The 18,586-nt window shown below is 43.7% G+C and overlaps 1 protein-coding gene across 3 annotated transcripts in view; it reads left to right on the top strand.

Annotated features, from left to right (window-relative positions):
- MED15 (mediator complex subunit 15) overlaps positions 1 to 14,412 on the top strand; it is a 101,096-nt gene extending 86,684 nt beyond the window's left edge. For all 3 annotated transcript variants that reach the window (XM_089653214.1, XM_089653215.1, XM_089653213.1), the window contains 2 exons: positions 6,413 to 6,511; positions 13,942 to 14,412. In XM_089653214.1, the coding sequence (XP_089509340.1) occupies positions 6,413 to 6,511; positions 13,942 to 14,078 (236 nt within the window). In that variant the 3' untranslated portion in view covers positions 14,079 to 14,412. The remainder of the gene's footprint in view (positions 1 to 6,412; positions 6,512 to 13,941) is intronic.
- Positions 14,413 to 18,586: the final 4,174 nt, after the last annotated feature.

Here is an 18,586-nt window from a genome sequence, read left to right as displayed (position 1 = left end):
CCAAGGCTAGAGCATAAAATAATCCAAAAACCAAGATGTTTACATGAGTCCAAGTATATTAGATCATGCATGTTTTTTGATATCCTAAATGTTATCTGTTTAGCTAATGGTGCTCGAGGAGAGTCCAAACATATTTTATTATGTAAACAAGGCCAGTGTTTTTCCTTTTCATTAATGATATTTAGTAGATTTTATATTAGTGTCTCCTTACAACTCAGTCCAGGTAAACTAAGAATTTGAGTTTCTGCTGCAGTACTTTCCCCTAAAAGCTACTGTGCCCAAATGCAACCTTGCCTGTGTGCTTTACAAGATGCTTTACTTCTCTCTACTTGATTGTAAGCTTAAACTGAGGTTTTTCATGCATCAAGTGGCCTGACTTATCCATGTAGTCTGGTTAGGATTTGTCTGCCCTGTAGTATTGTGATCCTACAGAGATTATAGGAAATGTGCAAATGTTGTCTTCATGTGGCTGAATTTGCAATCCTTCCTGGTAAATATGTATACATATTAACCACTTGCCTACCGGGCACTTATACCCCCTTCCTTACCAGGCCAATTTTCAGCTTTCAGCGCTGCCGCACTTTGATTGACAATTGCGCGGTCATGCAACATTGTACTCATATGAAATTTTGATCATTTTTTTCTCACAAATAGAGCTTTCTTTTGGTGGTATTTAATCGCCACTGGGCGCTTTACTTTTTGCGCTATAAATTAAAAAAAGTGCAAAAAATTTGAAAAAAAAAAAAAGTTTATTTGTTTCTTTTATAAAATTTTTCAAACAGGTATTTTTTCTCCTTCACTGATTTGCGTTGATGAGGCGGCACTGATGGGCACTGATAGGCGGCACTGATGGGCACTGATAGGCAGCACTAAAGGGCACTGATAGGCAGTACTAATGAGGTGGCACGGATAGGCGGCACTGATAGACAGCACTAATTAGGGGTCACGGATAGGCGGCACTGATATGCAGCACTGATAGGCGGCACTGATAGATGACACTGATGATGGGTACTGATAGACGGCACTGACTGGCATCACTTCTGGGCACTGACTGGCACAACCCCTGGGCACTGACTGGTGGCACTGACTGGCAGCACTGCTGGGCTGCACTGGTGGGTGGCACTGGTGGACAGCACTGGTGGGTGGGCACAGGTGGTTGGCACTGGTGGGCACAGGTGGTTGGCACTGGTCGGCACAGGTGGTTGGGCACAGGTGGGTGGCACTGCTGGGCACATGTAGGTGGCACTTCTGGGCACAGGTAGGTGGCACTGCAGAGTGGCACAGGTGGGTGCACTGCTGGGCACAGGTGGGGGCACTGCTGGGCACAGGTGGGGGCACTGCTGGGAATGGGTGGGCGGAGCTAGTGGGCGCACTGCTGATCGGAACTTGCGGGGGTCACTGCTGGGCGCCGATCATCAGGGCACTGATCATCAGTGCCCTGATGATCGGTGCCGATCCCCGCTCTGACAACTGCCGGTTCTCGGCAGTACTTTCCTCACGATCTGACAGCGTGAGGAAAGTGCAGCCGAGAACCGGCACTTGCATTTTCCTGTGATCAGCGTGTCATTGGACACCGCTGATCACGTGGTAAAAGGCCGGTGGGATCGGCCTTTCACCACATCACATGATCAGCTGTGTCCGTAGGACACAGTGATCACGGAGATCGCCGGGTGCGCGCCCCCTGGGGCGTGCAGGAGAGCGCGTTCTGGGAGGACGTCATATGACGTCCACTCAGAACTGGCCGGCCGCGGTGAAGCCGTCTTTCGGCTATGCGCGGTCGGCAAGTGGTTAAAGTATGAAGGAGTTGTGCATCATACACACAATGATTATTTCCAAATTAGGTCTAAACATAGCTAATGTGGTAGGTATTTGGCCGTGTATGGGTATCTTAAATCAAAACTAAGCTGAAACCAAAAACAATTGCAGTGGGCTATTGATGTCTGTACATCTTAAGATTGCCAAAGGAGCTTCTAAACCCAGGGACCTCTGTCCTTCGAATGTTAACACAGTTACATTAGTCTGGCTGAAAAAAAGACAAAAGTCCATCCAGTTCAGCCATGAAAAAAAAGTTATAATCCTATACCCACAGTTGATCCAGAGGAAGGCTAAAAACCCAGTAAACCATGATCCAGTTTGCTTGTGCAGGAGAAAAAATTCCTTCCTTATCTCCCAAGAGGCAATCGGATATTCTCTGGATCAACTTTACCTATAAATGTTAGTAACCAGTTATATTCTGTGTATCCAAGAAACATTCCATGTCTTTTTTTAAAGCAATCCACTGAGCTGGCCAGAACCAACTCATGAGGGAGTCTATTCCACATTTTCACAGCTCTTACTGTGAAGAAACCTTTCCATGTTTGGAGATTTAAATTTATTTTCCTCCAGACGTAAAGAGTGCCCCTTTGTCCTCTGTGATGACCTCAGGGTAAATAGCTCTACACCGGGTTCACTATATGAACCGCTGATGTATTTATACGTGTTGATCATATCCCCCCTTAATCTCCTCTTCTCAATAGGCAATAAATTCAGTTCCTCTAATCTTTCCTCTTAGCTGAGCTCCTCCATGCCTCTTTATCAGTTTGGTTTCCCTTCTCTGTACTTTCTCCAGTTCCCCAGTGTTCTTTTTGTGAACTGGTGCCCAAAACTGAACTGCATATTCTAGATCAGGTGTTACTAATGATTTGTACAGGGGTAAAATGATATCTCTCTCTCTGGAGTCTATACCTCTTTTAATACAAGAGAGGATTTTGCTCGCTTTAGAAGCCGCAGCTTGGCATTGCATGCCATTATTAAGCTTGTGATCTACCAGAACCCCCAGATCCTTCTCCACCATTGATTCCCCCAGTTGTACCCCCCCCTAGTATGTATGACGCATGCATATTCTTAGCCCCCAAGTGCATTACTTTACATTTATCAACATTAAACCTCATTTGCCACATAGTTGCCCAATTAAACAGTGCATTGAGGTTGGCTTTTAAGTTGGAGACATCCTGTAAGGACGTTATTCCACTGTACAGCTTGGTGTCATCTGCAAAGACTGAAATGGGATTTTTAATCCTTGACCTTATATCGTTTATAAATGTATTAAAAAGTAAGGGTCCCAACACTGAACCTTGAGGTACACCACTGACAACCCTAGACCATTGAGAGTATGAATCATTAATCACTACTCTCCGAATACAATATTTTAGCCAGTTTTCGATCTATTTACATACAGATTTTTCCAAGCCTGTAGACTTTACCTTACACATTAGCTATGTGTGGGGAACTTTGTCAAACGTTTTATCAAAAGTATCCAAGTATACCACGTCCACCGCCACCCTTCTGTCCAAGGTTTTGCTCACCTCCTCATAAAAACAAATCAGATTTATTCGACAACTTCTGTCTTTAATGAATCCATGCTGTCTGTTGCTTAAAATATTTTTTTCCAGCAAGAACTCATCTATGTGGTCTTTTATTAAACTCTCCAATATCTTCCCAACTATAGAAGTTAAAGTAACAGGTATATAATTACTTGGTAAAGATTTTGACCCCTTTTTAAATATAGGCACTGCATTGGCCTTACGCCAATCCAGTGGTACTATGCCAGTCATTAAAGAGTCCCTAAAAATTAGAAACAATGGCTTTGAAATGACAGAGCTCAATTCTTTTAAGGACCTGTGTCAATACCATATCCATTATGGACAAGAGCTCCCCCATTGCTTCTTTGTATAAACAGAGCTGAAGAAGGTATTTAATAAATTTGCCTTCTTTTTGTCCCCAGTCACCCAGTTTAGATTATTTTGTAAAGGGCCTACAGACTGGACCTTTTTACTATTAATATATTTGAAGAATTTTTGGGGGTTTGTCCTGCTATCTTTTGCAATCTGTTGTTCGTTTTCAATTTTTGCGACCTTTATTTCCTTTTTGTATATTCTGTGATATTCTTTGTAATGTTTAAACAATGATAGCGTTCCTTCATTTTTATATTTAATAAAAGCTCTTTTCTTATTTATAGCTTTTTTTTAACTTTGGCCATAAGCCACATAGGTTTGATTTTTAGCCATTTAAACTTGTTGCCCATGGGAATATATTTTGCAGTGTGTTCACATACAGTCTTTATGAAGAACTCCCATTTCTGTGTTGTGTTAATCTATGCCAGGTCTTGGAGAGCAGCTCTCAGCCTTGGAAAATTAGCTCTCTTAAAGTTGAGCGGTTTTATTTTTCCTGTATGTGCTTGTTGTTTACAGCTAACAATAAATGAAATCATGTTATGGTCACTGCTACCCAGATGTTTTTATATGGACAGTAGTAATAAGCTCTGCATTGTTTGAGACTACTAGGTCCAGCATAGCATCATTCCTACTTATAGCCTCTGTGAACTGTACCATAAAATTTTAATAGATTTAAAAATGTTTGCCCTTTAACTGTTCTTGTAGTGCCATTACTCCAGTCAATTTCCAGGTAGTTAATTTGGGCTCAAGCCCACATCTTTATTGGCCAGGCAGGCTACACAATCCCACAATATGCCAGTAGTAATGCAAGGGAGTGGTGGGCCAGAACTTTTTTTTTTTTTTTCTTCCCTATTGAAGTTTATATTTGTAGAAGAAAATATCTTCAGTTTTATATAGATAGGCTTTTACAACCTGGAGAAATGTTTATTTAAGCCATGTCAATTTTTCTAACAGCAACCTTTCAGCAATTGCATCTTTAAAGCAGAACTAAACTCATTTAAACAACAGTTACACAGATCCTAACAAAATGTATTCAGATTTTATCATTTTGTTGCTTTTTGTGCTCCAAGGCAGCACTTGCTGGTGTCCAGGCCAAAACCTGATTTCTTTTGGAATTGCTACATTACAGCTGTCCCTGGATGCAGTATAATACTAACCTGCAACTTTGCAGTGTATGTGTACACGTTTGGGAGATTTCCGCATTAGCACACAAGTGCCAATGGGCACTATATTGTCCATCCGCCAGAAGCTGGTGGCATTTGTGAGCATGTGTGGAAATCTGCTGCCAATTTTACATTTTTCCAAATGCCTGGAAGAGTCTGGTGGTGCATCTGCGCATGTGCAGTTTTTTTTTTTTTTAAAAATGGCATTGCGGAAGAGGGAGTATATTCCAATGTAGTTAAGCTCAGCTTTATAAGCTCTGGTAGAATATTCAGATGCATAGGGTTTTTAGTGCCCCCTAGCATTGGAGGTAGTCATGGCCAAGACTTGTGTAGGGGCTGTACATGGCGACATAGCCCAATAATTTCACCAGCTCTCTTCACATACCCACGACAGCTTTAGACTGTAAGGCAATGCAGGTGCACACATATCGCCAAAGACTCTTCTGAGGCCTCACTATATCCCAGTTCCAGGTAGGCTGCTAGGCCAGAATCTGCCATGCTGCCGAGGACTGGTTATAGTAGCCCAGCTGCCCAGAGAGATGTGTCTCAACCCTATAGGCCATCTCTCACTCAGAGCCCTTCATCCCTCGAGTGCTCCTTTCTTGAGTTGGCTGCTCGCTATAACTTTTAGTACTATATACTGTTCTCCTGCCTAATGAAGGCCACTCCTGTGCGATACAGAAACAAGGCAGTGTAATGTAGGAGGTGTCTTTACTTGACTTCCAAATTACATTACAAGCAGTTACAAAATGTGGGAATTATAACGGTTCAATAGAACAGAACAATTGAACATAGTTTACCCCCAGGCTGCTACAGCCTACTTCCCAAATTAAATGAGAGCGTGTTGCAGGGCTCAAATATGGAGTAAACCGTGCTACACCAGCTTTCCCTTGCTGTACAAGTCTGCGGCCAACCTTCAGGAGGCTTCTCACTCCATGCACTTTGAGCTGTTGGGTAATCTCAACCATAGCTCCATCCACTAAAAGTCCTCAGCATGCCCACTGAAGGTATACAGCAGGGCAATGGCTCCCTTCCCCCAAAGGGAAGCTCACCTGGGGTCTACTCACAATTGCAGGCTACACTTGATATTGCCCCTTCTCTCTCCCATGCTAGGCTCCCCGCTGGCAGAAAACAGCACTGTGGAAGATATTCCCCCATCAGCACTAACTGTGATGGGAGAATCAAGCAATTTTCTTTCCTTCCACTCGTAGTAGAAGGAGAGAAAATTATATATTCTATGGCCTGCCTAAGTCACTTAATGTTCCACCTGTGTCTCTGAAAGAACTCCTAAGATAATGATTTTACAGTAAGTCACAAATCCTGTTTTACCGGGCCTTTTTGATTTTTAAGTTTTTTTTCCTCTGTTTAAAATGATAGGAAATTGGATATGATGTTAGCAAAGATAGGAACTCTAGGATTTCTAGAAGTAGCAAGAGAGTTTTATGGGAACATTTGAGCTTCTTTATATGCTGCAGTGGTGTTTTATTCACTATTTTTTTTTTATTTGTAGTAACTAGTATTCTTTTTTGCATCTAGATGATAAGAACCTCCCAAGTGTTCCTCCTCTACAACTAAGTGTCCCAGCTGATTACCCTGAACAGAGTCCTCTATGGATGAACAACCCCCGACAATATGGTATGTTAAACTATATGTAAACCATCAACTTGTAAAACAACCCATTCTTTTAAAATAAAAATGAAAAGCAAAACATTTTTGTATACATATAAAAATAAAAAAAAGGTATTTATTATTTTTTTTATTTTTTTTAGAAGTTTGTTCTCAGGGGGTAGAGGAATAGCAGCAAACTCTTTTTCCCAATGAATGGCTCTGCAGAAATCACCCCTCAGTTGAATTAGTTTTGGACTTTCCGAGGTTTAAAGACTTCCTGCATCCCTCAATGGACAAGTAATAAAATAGGAATTTTGTACTTGCCAAAAATCTTTTTCTTGGAATACATTGAAGAATACAGGCCCTGCCCCTCTATGTAAATAATCATGATCTCCGTACTGGTTTGCTACAAAACTGAAGCATGAAGGTGGCAGGAAGAATTTTTATGGGCTGGCCAAAAGAATGTTTTTCCAGTCTTCCTGTTGGCAGCATTATAACCTGGAAGTTTAAGACTTCCTGTGTCCATTTAATGGAAAAGAAAAGGATTTTAAGGTTAGGACAAGTCCTGTTTTACTAAAGGGTTAATTTTATCTGATTTTAACAAAAGCTTGAAATGCTGCCTCTTTTCATAGTAACTGGTATCCTGAATATTTTACATAAAATATAGGAAAGGTAAAATAGTAGAAGAATACTAAAAAGAGTTGAGATTAAAGTAGTTGTGAACATATGGTGTTATAAGCACTTTCGTAATAGTTATACTGTAACTATGCAGGCATCAGAACTGCTTTCATTTAATTAAAAAATTATCATTCTAACCTCTTTTTACAAGGTTAAAAGGTTCTGTCATGCTATTATATTTCTTATAGTGGGACTGGTGTTACAGGACATTATGCAGACACAATGGGGTTGATTTACTAAAACTGGTGAGTGCAAAACCTGCTGCAGATATGCTTGGTAGCCAATCATCTTCTAACTTCAGCTTGTTCAATTACCGTATTTTTTGCTCCATAAGACACACCTAGATTTTGAGGAGGAAAACAAACGAGAAAAAAAATTCTGAACCAATGGACTGCGGACACAGTACAGGAGATGACCAGAGACTGCGGACACAGTACAGGAGATGACCAGAGACTGCGGACACAGTACAGGAGATGACCAGAGACTGCGGACACAGTACAGGAGATGACCAGAGACTGCGGACACAGTACAGGAGATGACCAGAGACTGCAGACACAGTACAGGGGATGACCAGAGACTGCGGGCATGCTACAGGAGATGACCAGAGACTGCGGGCATGCTACAGGAGATGACCAGAGACTGCGGGCATGCTACAGGAGATGACCAGAGACTGCAGACGTAGTACAGGAGATGACCAGAGACTGCGGACGTAGTACAGGAGATGACCAGATGATGTAGTACAGGAGCGATCGCAGAGGTGGTGGTGTCGGCTTGCTCCCATCACCGCTTAGCACCTTCCAGGTCCTCCCTAACCCACCCTCTCTTTCCTTCCCCTCCATTGAGGCGCACTGCATCCGACTCTTCTCACCCACCCCCCTTAGGATCGCAGTGATCTACAGGCCTCCCGGATCCATACCCCGCTTCCTGGACAACTTCGCCGCCTGGCTCCCCTTCTTCCTCTCCTCTGAGCTACCGACCATCATCCTCGGGGACTTTAACATCCCCATCAACGACAACAACCCGACTACTTCCCAATTCCTCCACCTAACCTCCTCCTTCGCGCTCACACAGCACACTCAATCCTCCACCCACTTCGGAGGGAACACCCTGGACCTTGTCTTCTCCCACCTCTGTACCCTCAACCAGTTCTCTAACACCCCCTTCCCTCTCTCCGACCACCACCTCATCACCTTCTCCATCTCCCCTTCCCCCAACTCCCCCCCTCAAAAACGCCAAACCATCACCAGCCGCAACCTCCGCAACCTGAACCCAGCCCCTCTCCACTCTGCCACCGACTGCCTACACGACAGCATCCTCTCACTGTCATGTCCTGACATAGCCACCACCTTGTACAATGACTCACTGTCAGCTGCCCTAGACTCTCTGGCACCCCTAACCACACGCATCATCAAACCCAGACTGCTTCAACCCTGGCAGACCGACAGCACTAAACGCCTCAAACGTCGCAGTCGCGCACTGGAGAGACTGTGGCGCAAAACCAGGTCCCCTCATACTTTCTCCCTCTACAAATCTGCATTTCTTATCTACACCTCCTCCCTCCACGCTGCCAAGCAGGCCTACTTTGTTAACCTAATCAACACCCTCTCCTCCTGCCCCCGCCGACTCTTCTCCACCTTCAACTCCCTGCTCTCTCCCCCCCCTCCTCCACTCAGTACCTCTCTCACCGCCCACGAGATTGCCACCCATTTCCACAACAAGATTGACGCTATCCGTAAGGACATCGTCAAATTGCAATCTACCTCCCCACCTAGCCTCCTCACCCCCTCATCTCCCTCCTCCTCTGCCCTCACAACCACACTGCCCCCCACCTCTCCCAATGCCCTGCCCACCATTACCCCCCCCCCCCCCCCGCACTGCACTCCCTCAGCCCTGTCACTACTGAGGAAGTCGCCAAAGTCCTCTCAGAAGCCCGCCTCACTACCTGCCCCCTGGACCCTATCCCCTCTCAACTCCTCCAGTCACCCCCCGCCTCCCTCATCCGCTCCCTCACCCACATCTTCAATCTCTCCCTCTCTACTGGCGTATTCCCCTCCCCCCTAAAGCACGCGCATATCACCCCCATCCTCAAAAAGCCCTCCCTGGATCCCGCGGACCCCAACAACCTCAGACCCATCTCCCTGCTGCCACTCACCTCCAAGCTCCTTGAACGCATAGTCTATGATCGCCTAAGCTCCCACCTTACAGACAATAACCTCCTTGACCCACTACAGTCCGGCTTCCGTCCCCTACACTCCACTGAAACTGCCCTCCTCAAAATCACTAACGACCTACTAAACGCCAAAGCCAAGGGCGACTACTCTGTCCTCCTTCTCCTGGACCTCTCTGCGGCCTTCGACACAGTTGACCACCCCCTCCTCCTTCATAAACTACTCTCCCTTGGCATCAGAGATACTGCTCTCTCTTGGTTCTCATCCTACCTATCCCGACGCTCCTTCAGTGTCACCTACAATGGTGCCACCTCCCCCTCCCTCCCCCTCTCTGTTGGGGTCCCCCAAGGCTCTGTCCTTGGACCCCTTCTCTTCTCCATCTACACCTCCTCCCTGGGCAAACTCATACACTCTCACGGCTTCAACTATCACCTCTACGCTGATGACACCCAAATCTACCTCTCCACCCCTCTCCTCACCCCCACTATCTCCGCCCGCATCACTCACCTCCTAAATGACATCTCAGACTGGATGTCGCTACATTTCCTCAAGCTCAACCTCTCCAAAACCGAGCTCCTCGTCTTTCCCCCTGCCAACACCCCCCCCCCCCCCATCCTATCCATCATCACCAACAACTCCACTATCACTCCCGCCCCGCAAGCCAAAGTCCTTGGCGACATTCTTGACTCGAACCTCTCCTTCCAACCGCATGTCAAATCACTCACAAACACATGCAGGCTCCATCTTCGCAACATTGCCAAGATACGTACCTTCCTCACCCTTGACACCACCAAACTTCTAGTACACTCCCTCATCATCTCACGCCTTGACTACTGTAATTCTCTTCTCACCGGCCTACCCAAGTGCAGGCTCTCCCCGCTCCAGACCATCCTGAACTCAGCGGCTAGACTCATCCACCTCACCACCCGCTCCACCTCTGCCACCCCCCTCTGCCTCTCCCTCCACCTCTGCCACCCCCCTCTGCCTCTCCCTCCACTGGCTCCCGATTGCCCAACGCATCAAATTTAAACTCCTAACCCTGACCTACAAAGCCGTTCACAACACTGCCCCTGACTACCTCACCAACCTGATCCCCAAGTACCGCCCTACCCGTACCCTTCGCTCCTCACAGGACCTCCTTCTATCCTGCTCCCTAGTCTCCTCCTCCCATGCACGACTGCAGGACTTCTCCAGGTCCTCCCCCATCCTCTGGAACTCACTGCCCCAATCCATCAGACTGTCGCCTTCCCTCTTCACATTCAGGCGCTCCCTCAAAACCCATCTCTTCAGGGAAGCCTACCCCACCCTCACTTAACGGCCATTCTCCCTCTTTCCTCCCACCCCTCATTCCCCTCAGCCACTTCCTACTGTACCTTTACCCCCTCCCACCTAGATTGTAGGCTCGAAAGAGTAGGGCCCTCTTACCCCTCGTACGTTGTTTGTTGTTGTTGTACTGTGCCATGTATTGTCCCCCCCTCTATTGTACAGCGCTGAGCAAACCCTTTGGCGCTATATAAACTCGTAGTAATAATAATAATAATGACCAGAGACTGCGGACGTAGTATAGGAGAAAACCAGAGACTACGGACGTAGTACAGGAGAAGACCAGAGACTACGGACGTAGTACAGGAGAAGACCAGAGACTGCAGACGTAGTACAGGAGAAGACCAGAGACTGCGGACGTAGTACAGGAGAAGACCAGAGACTGCGGACGTAGTACAGGAGATGACCAGAGACTGCGGACGTAGTACAGGAGATGACCAGAGACTGCGGACGTTTTACAGGAGATGACCAGAGACTGCAGACCTTTGGGGAGAGGGGGGACAGGTACCTGAGTTTGACAGGTACCCCCTCCCTCCCCCTAGTCTTGTGGGAAACGTGACCAGTCCCACAAGACTACGGGACCATTCACAAAGCGCAGCACATCTTGCGCATGCGCAGTGGGAACCCGGCTGTGAAGCCGCAAGCTGTCACAGCCAGGTGTCCACACTGAAGATGCTGGCGTCAGGGAGAGAAGACGGCCGATGGAAGCAGGACAGCGCTGGACCGAGGAACAGGTAGGATGGAGGAGCGGGTTTTTCTGCATAATACTGGGCCGGCCGCTCCATATTCACGCCATAAGACGCCCAGACATTTTCCCCCATTTTTTGGGGGGGAAAAAAGTGTGTCTTATGGAGCGAAACATACGGTAAACTTTGACAAAAAAAATCTGGAAGCTGATTGGTTTCTGTGTAGAGCTTGCACTCTCCAGTTTTAGTAAATCAAGCCCACTATGTCTGTATTTCTTGATGTGGTCAAGACGCAGGCTTTGCTTGGTCAGGGGGTTTGGTGGCAGAACAAACTACCCAATACAGGCATGCTGAGTGTGTACACATTGTCCTGTACCTCTGAATGGCCAACCAAAGGATGAAAACTGACAGAGCAAGCACAGATCAGCTTCTGTGCTTTGCTTGGTCAATTTATAATAAGCATGAAAGGTGATTGGCAGGATCAGCCAGGTACTTAAGATGAAAGAAGTACATGAACATGATGGCGACTATAATTTGTAAAAAACACACATGTAAACACACATTTCGAAAAAATATCAATTTTAGGGAAACGTTCACTTTAAAGTTAGTGTTGGGGAAAGGTTACAACCTCTTTTGGATTTTAACCACTTCTCATTCAATTTACAGTGGATATAAAAAGTCTACACACCCCTGTTAAAATGTCAGGTTTTTGAGATGTAAAAAAGTGAGACAAAGATAAATAATTTCAGAACTTTTTCCACCTTTAATGTAACCTATAAACTGTACAACTCAGTTGAACAACAAACTGAAATCTTTTAGGGGGGGGGGGGGGAAGTAAAAATAAAAGAACTAAAATAATATAGTTGCATAAGTGTGCACACCCTTAGACTAATACTTTATTGGAGCACCTTTTGATTTTATTACAGCATTCAGTCTTTTTGGGTATGAGTCTATCAGCATGGCACATCTTGACTTGGCAATATTTGCCCACTCTTCCTTGCAAAAATACTCCAAATCTGTCAGATTGCGAGGTCATCTCCTGTGCACAGCCCTCTTCAGATCACCCCACAGATTTTCGATCGGATTCAAGTCTGGGCTCTGGCTGGGCCATTCCAAAACTTTAATCTTCTTCTGGTGAAGCCATTCCTTTGTTGATTTGGATGTATGCTTGGGTCGTTGTCATGCTGATAGATGAAGTTCCTCTTCATGTTCAGCTTTCTAGCAGAAGCCTGAAGGTTTTGTGTCAATATTGACTGGTATTTGGAACTGTTCATAATTCCCTCTACCTTAACTAAGGCCCCAGTTCCAGCTGAAGAAAAACAGCCCCAAAGCATGATGCTGCCACCACCATGCTTCACTGTGGGTATGGTGTTCTTTTGGTGATGTGCAGTGTTGTTTTTGCACCAAACATCTTTTGGAATCATGGCCAAAAATTTCAACCTTGGTTTCATCAGACCAGAACACATTTTCCCACATGCTTTTGGGAGACTTCAGATGTGTTTTTGCAAAATTTAGCTGGGCTTGGATGTTTTGCTTCGTAAGAAAAGGCTTTCATCTTGCCACTCTACCCCATAACTCAGACATATGAAGAATACGGGAGATTGTTGTTACATGTACCACACAGCCAGTACTTGCCAGATATTCCTGCAGCTCCTTTAATGTTGCTGTAGGCCACTTTTCATCAATTTTGGAGGGATATCCAGTTCTTGGTAATGCCATATTTTCTCCAATTGATAATGACTGTCTTCACTGTGTTCCATGGTATTTCTAATGCCTTGGAAATTCTTTTTTACCCTTCTCCTGACTGATACCTTTTAACAATGAGATCCCTCTGATGCTTTGGAAGCTGTCTACGGACCATGGCTTTTGCTATAGGATGGGACTAAGAAAATGTCAGGAAAGACTTACTAGAACAGCTGAACTTTATTTGGGGGTTAAAGTTCTGAAATGATTTATCTTTGTCTCCTTTTTTTACATCACAGAAACCTGACATTTTAACAGGGGTGTGTAGACTTATTATATTCACTGTGTTTAATTGATAAGCTGCAATGTATAATTATATAAAGTTTTTGGTTTATTAACGACTTAGTAACACCTTGGTTATCCCTAACTGGCCCTTTTTTTTAACTCCTCCTTCCCCTTTCTTATTCGATTTTGTAGGTTTGCATTGAAATGGTACACTTTTTTGTAAAGAACATTACCATGCATTGTGCTGAAAATGTAACACTGTTGTAGACTGTAAAAGTGGAAGAATAACATTTTGCACCTTTTTATCCACGGTAACAAAACACAAGTTGTTATGAAATTAAATGCTGGTTAAAGTAGGTCAAAGCCTATATTTTCTTTTTTTTTTTTGTCATTTTAGAATGCATAGAATAAATTTTTTTTTCAGAACAATATTGGCTGAGAGATCCCTGTTTTCTCTTGAAAAGTAATGTGTTATTGCTGCACCAGTAAGCCCATAGTTTAAATTGCACTAGTACGTAATGCATATACTAGTGTGGGAGCAGAAGTGGTTAAGCTTTGGCTAGGAGTTTGTTATTTTGAATGTGTGCATAAATCACAGGGACTGACCCATTCTTTTCTTCATGTTCTCTTTCAGAGGCCAATCCTTTCCTACAATCTGTGTACCGCTGCATGACATCTAAACTACTTCAGCTTCCCGACAAACACTCTCTCACAGCATTGCTGACCACGTGGGCACAAAGCATTCGGCAAGCGTGTCTTTCTGCTGCATGACGAGGACAAGATGTTCATATGCATAAACACATCTGTACCAGTCTTTTAGGTCCATGTGGCCAGTAAATGGAAATGCTGAACAGGGGTTAAAATTCTGCAATATGCTTATGAGTCTTTTAAAAGATAATTTTTTTTCTTTTGTGCAGTTTCTTGCAATAAAAGTAAAGATTCTCATCTCAGAGAGTCATTCATATATAACTATTGCTTTGTTAACAATTCTTATTTCTATCAAACGGTTTGGAAAAAATAAGCATTGTACAGTAATAATACCCAGGCATTCAACAATGGACGTTTTTGTATGTAAATGAAGTGGAATAAACAAGACTTCAACTGAGAGTGTGGTCACAGACTATGCACATTTATTATACAATCCTAACATGAGCACAAGCTGAATACCAGAGTGTTTTTATATAGGAATTCAAGGTACATCACAGCCTTTATTCTGTATCTCATCAGCTCATATAACGAAACGCCTTTCTTATAAGAGGTGTTAGAAAGGGGACAATTGTAGGCATATCTATAAAGGAGTGAAGGTGACATTTAACAGATATTCACTGCAGGTTGAATCATCCTGGTGCATAGGGTTATTAAAGCAAATGATTTGCCATTTGTGAATGTTTGGAGGAATATCACATTAACTGCTTTTAGAAATATATGTAAGCTAAATTGAAAGAGCCAAGTTGGTTACAAAGACACCATATCAGAATAGATATAAGACATTAACAGAGTCCCTAAATGTTGGGAAATTTCCATGAACAATTAAAACAAGTGTTGACTTTAACCCCTTCGTGCCTAAGGGTTTTTTTTTTTGTTTTGTTTTGTTTTTTAAATTTAGCTGTATATTTCTTGCTACTACCATGACCCCATAACCTAACACCAAAGAAGAACCCAAAATAATTTCTTCTGCTCCTGATGATCGCAGCGATACCACGTGTGTGTGTATGTTGTTGTTGTTTGTACCCGAAGTACAGTCCAGAAACAATAGTGTGCAATTTTTTTTTTTTTATCCTGCCACTAACTGATACTGACCTTGACCTTTGACCTAAACACTAACTCTGGCACAGACCTAGATCAAACCTTGATCTAGGTATTTTTGTTTATTTTGTTATCATTTTTATTTATTTTTCACACACATTTTTTTTTTTTTTTTTTTTATTCCTCTCTCTGAAAGGACAGAGAGAGATACATTGTATCTCTCCTCCATTCAATGAGAGAAAACAAGGGGGGTGGGCTTCACAATGACTGATCACTGTGATAGCCAATCAGAGGCTATCACAGCGATCAGGTGACCCAGAATCAGGAGTTCCTGGTCCCGATCGTTAGAACGGGATCCCGGGCTCTCAGTGACACCGCAGTCTTTGTGCTGGGAGTGTGCCGTGCAGCGTACTCCCAGCAGAAAGGCAGGTACGCAAATTAGCGGCACCACGGAAAAAAGCCCAGTTCTGTGAGGCCACTAATTTTGCGTATGGTCGGCATCAAGGGGTTAATATATTCATGCATAAAACCATGTTCTGTGCTTGAAAAGACATCCGTTTTAGCACTGTACATTTGCAGACTGTGACAAATATTTCTTCTTTTCTCGTGTTCAGAGGTCATATACTGTCAAGTTATACGGGTGCCTACACGAGGATTGGACTCTTACTCCTGCAAACACAAAACCTGTAGGCCAGCCTAGGATAACCCCTCCTCTACCCAGCATTCCTCAGTTTTGCTAGTGTCCTAGGAGGATTTTCTTTTCTTCAGCTCTACTAGGAAAAGTTTAATTTAGAATTTTTCTTTGTTTTCTATTAAGGGACACAGAAATTCAGATACAGTCCGGTTATACTACTGCCTACAGATTCCGCCTCCCCTTCCCTGGCCCAAGACCTGTGGGACTAGCATGGAAAATGTGACCTTTTGCACTGCTCTCTACATTGTGGCACTTGCCTGACTTGAGTGTACTGTGTTAGCGGAGTGCTTTTCAAGTACACAGCCATGGCACAACTGGAATGACCCTCTCTGGAAATTTTTAAAGGTCCACACTGTATGCACTGCTGAGTGCTTTTCAAACTTCCTACCACTGCTTGTTTTATCTCAGTAGGGGTCAAGACTGTACGACTGAGCTCTGACATCTGCTGGGAAGAGCAATGCTCGCACACACCTTTTGCACTCTTTCCCGCCATTCAGCCCAGTGGAAACATCATTTGGCTCCCGCTGTTGAAGTGCCACCTGGATCTCCAGTCCATTTCCACTGCCTGCTTACTGTAACCTGGTCACCCCTGGCTGTCTAAAACATCATTCCTCAGGACCAGTTGCCCAGGTTTGTTAGCACCTGGGACATTGCCTCACATTTACTTGGTATCCTCAAATGGAACAAGCCTATATACTGGACTCTGAAACCCCTATTGCTCTGCCGAGGAAGATTTGAGATCTTCCCAAAGTGACTCAATGATTTCAAGGTGAGAATGTGATATCCTCTCTAGAACCTTCACCTTTTTCTGCTGTAACCACTGGAGGGTCAACTTGACCTTGTGCTTAGGATCATTGTCATGTTGGAAAGTCCAAGAGCATCCCATGAGCAGCTTTCGTACAGAAGAATGCAAATTGTGTGCCAGTGTTTTCTGATAAATGCTGCATTCATCCCACTAATTTTCACAAGATTCCCCGTGGCTTTAGAGCTCATACATACCCCAAACATCAGTGAGCCACCACCATTCTTTGCAGTGGGGATGATATTCGTTTTGTTTGTTAACCCCTCTCCAAAAATAGTACTTATGATTGCTACTATAAAGCTTTGGTCTTGTCACTCCAGAGCATCTTGTAACTAATCTTTTTTTAGTTACATTGGCACAGTGAAGCCTTTTTGGCAACTCGACCATGCAGCTCATTGTGTTCAAGCATTGTCGTACTGTGCTCCTTAGACAACCACACCATCTTTTACCAGAGCAGCCTGTATTTCTCCTTTACCTGTGGGTTTTTCTTTGTATCCCAAACAATTCTTTTGGCAGTTGTGCCTGCAATTTTTCTTGGTCTACCTGACCTTGGCTTGGTTTTAAGAGATCCATGAATTTTTCACTTAATAAGTGATTGAACAGTACTGACTGGCATATTTAAGGCTTTGGATATCTTTTCATATCCTTTTCCATCTTTATAAAGTTCCATTACTTTGTTATACAGTTCTCTTCTGCTCCCCATGTCTCAGTATCTAGCGGGCTCAGTGCATCCATGTGAGAGCTAACAAACTCATTGACTATACACACACGAATTGCAATTTAAAAAAACCACAGATGTGGGAAATTACCCTTTAATTGATATATTAACCTTTGTGTGTGTGTGTCTGTACCAAGGTCAAACATTCCAGAGTATGTAAACTTTTGATTTACATACATTTGGGTGATTTCTGTTGTCATTATGATTTACAAGGAGCCAAACAACTATGCTATAATAATTGGCTTCATATAATTACTATCCTTAAATTAAAGAGGTATTTGGTATGATTGGTCATATTTTCAACATCAATGACAACATTTCACAATTTCTGACAGGGTATGTAAACTTTTAAGCACGACTGTATGATCTGGAAGCGAGGCCTGCTATCTTATGCCAGTCCTCGAGTTCCAGTTCTGTAAGTAGGTCACATTCCCATTTAAGCCTATATGGTTGTTTAACAGAATTTGACATTTATATGAAATAGATTGCTGAAATTAACCCAAGTGTTTCATACGACTTATATAGAGCCTCAAAGGTTGGCAGGCTAAATATATCACTGCTGCGATGTAAAGAGTGCACAAAGTGAGTCAGCTGGGTATAGCGGTTCCACTTCCAGGAAATGGTGTTTTTCTCATAAAAATCGAAGTGAGGTAACACTTTCACCTTTGCGCATATCAGCAATTAGTCCACCACTTAACGTGACCTGGGGTTAAAGACAGATTATTTAATAGTGGAGCCGGAGGGCTGCATTTGGTTTGGAGGTTGTAAGATATGTTTCATCTATCCCATAGGCTCAGAGATAAAGAGAGAGTGCGACATAGAGGGTCGATCCTTTTACAGCAGCCACAGTTTTGAGCTGGTAGATAAGGATTTAACATCCAAGGCAAAAAAAACATTTAGGGTGTGGAAACGGACTAGTTGGGCCAGTTGCTCAGCCTGTTAATATTTGGAAAAGTCATGGATTCCCAGACCCCCTCTTTGCTTAAACGTGAATAGGGTACGCTTATCTACCCTAGGTCTCACCACATATGAATTTCAATATATTTCTTTTGCAATAACGAGATCTGAAGTGTTTAAAACCACTGGAAGTGTACTAAAAAGTACAGCATCATAGGTCAACTTTATATTTTGACAGAGTACAACCTAGCAAACCATGAGAGGGAATATGACATTCTATCTAAATCAGCTGTTAAGTTTTTGTATAGAGGAGGGTAATTTTTTTTCTATATAGTGTACGTAGAGATGGAATTAAATGAATGCCCAAATATGGTAGGGCTTTTGATCTTATTTATTATAGGTACTTATATAGCGCCATCAAT

The sequence above is a fragment of the Staurois parvus genome, unplaced genomic scaffold, assembly GCF_062004578.1.
Source record: "Staurois parvus isolate SC_StPar_1 unplaced genomic scaffold, SC_StPar_1.0 ptg000704l, whole genome shotgun sequence".
Taxonomy (NCBI): Eukaryota; Metazoa; Chordata; class Amphibia; order Anura; family Ranidae; genus Staurois; species Staurois parvus.
This window is presented reverse-complemented; position numbering and strand designations above follow the sequence as displayed.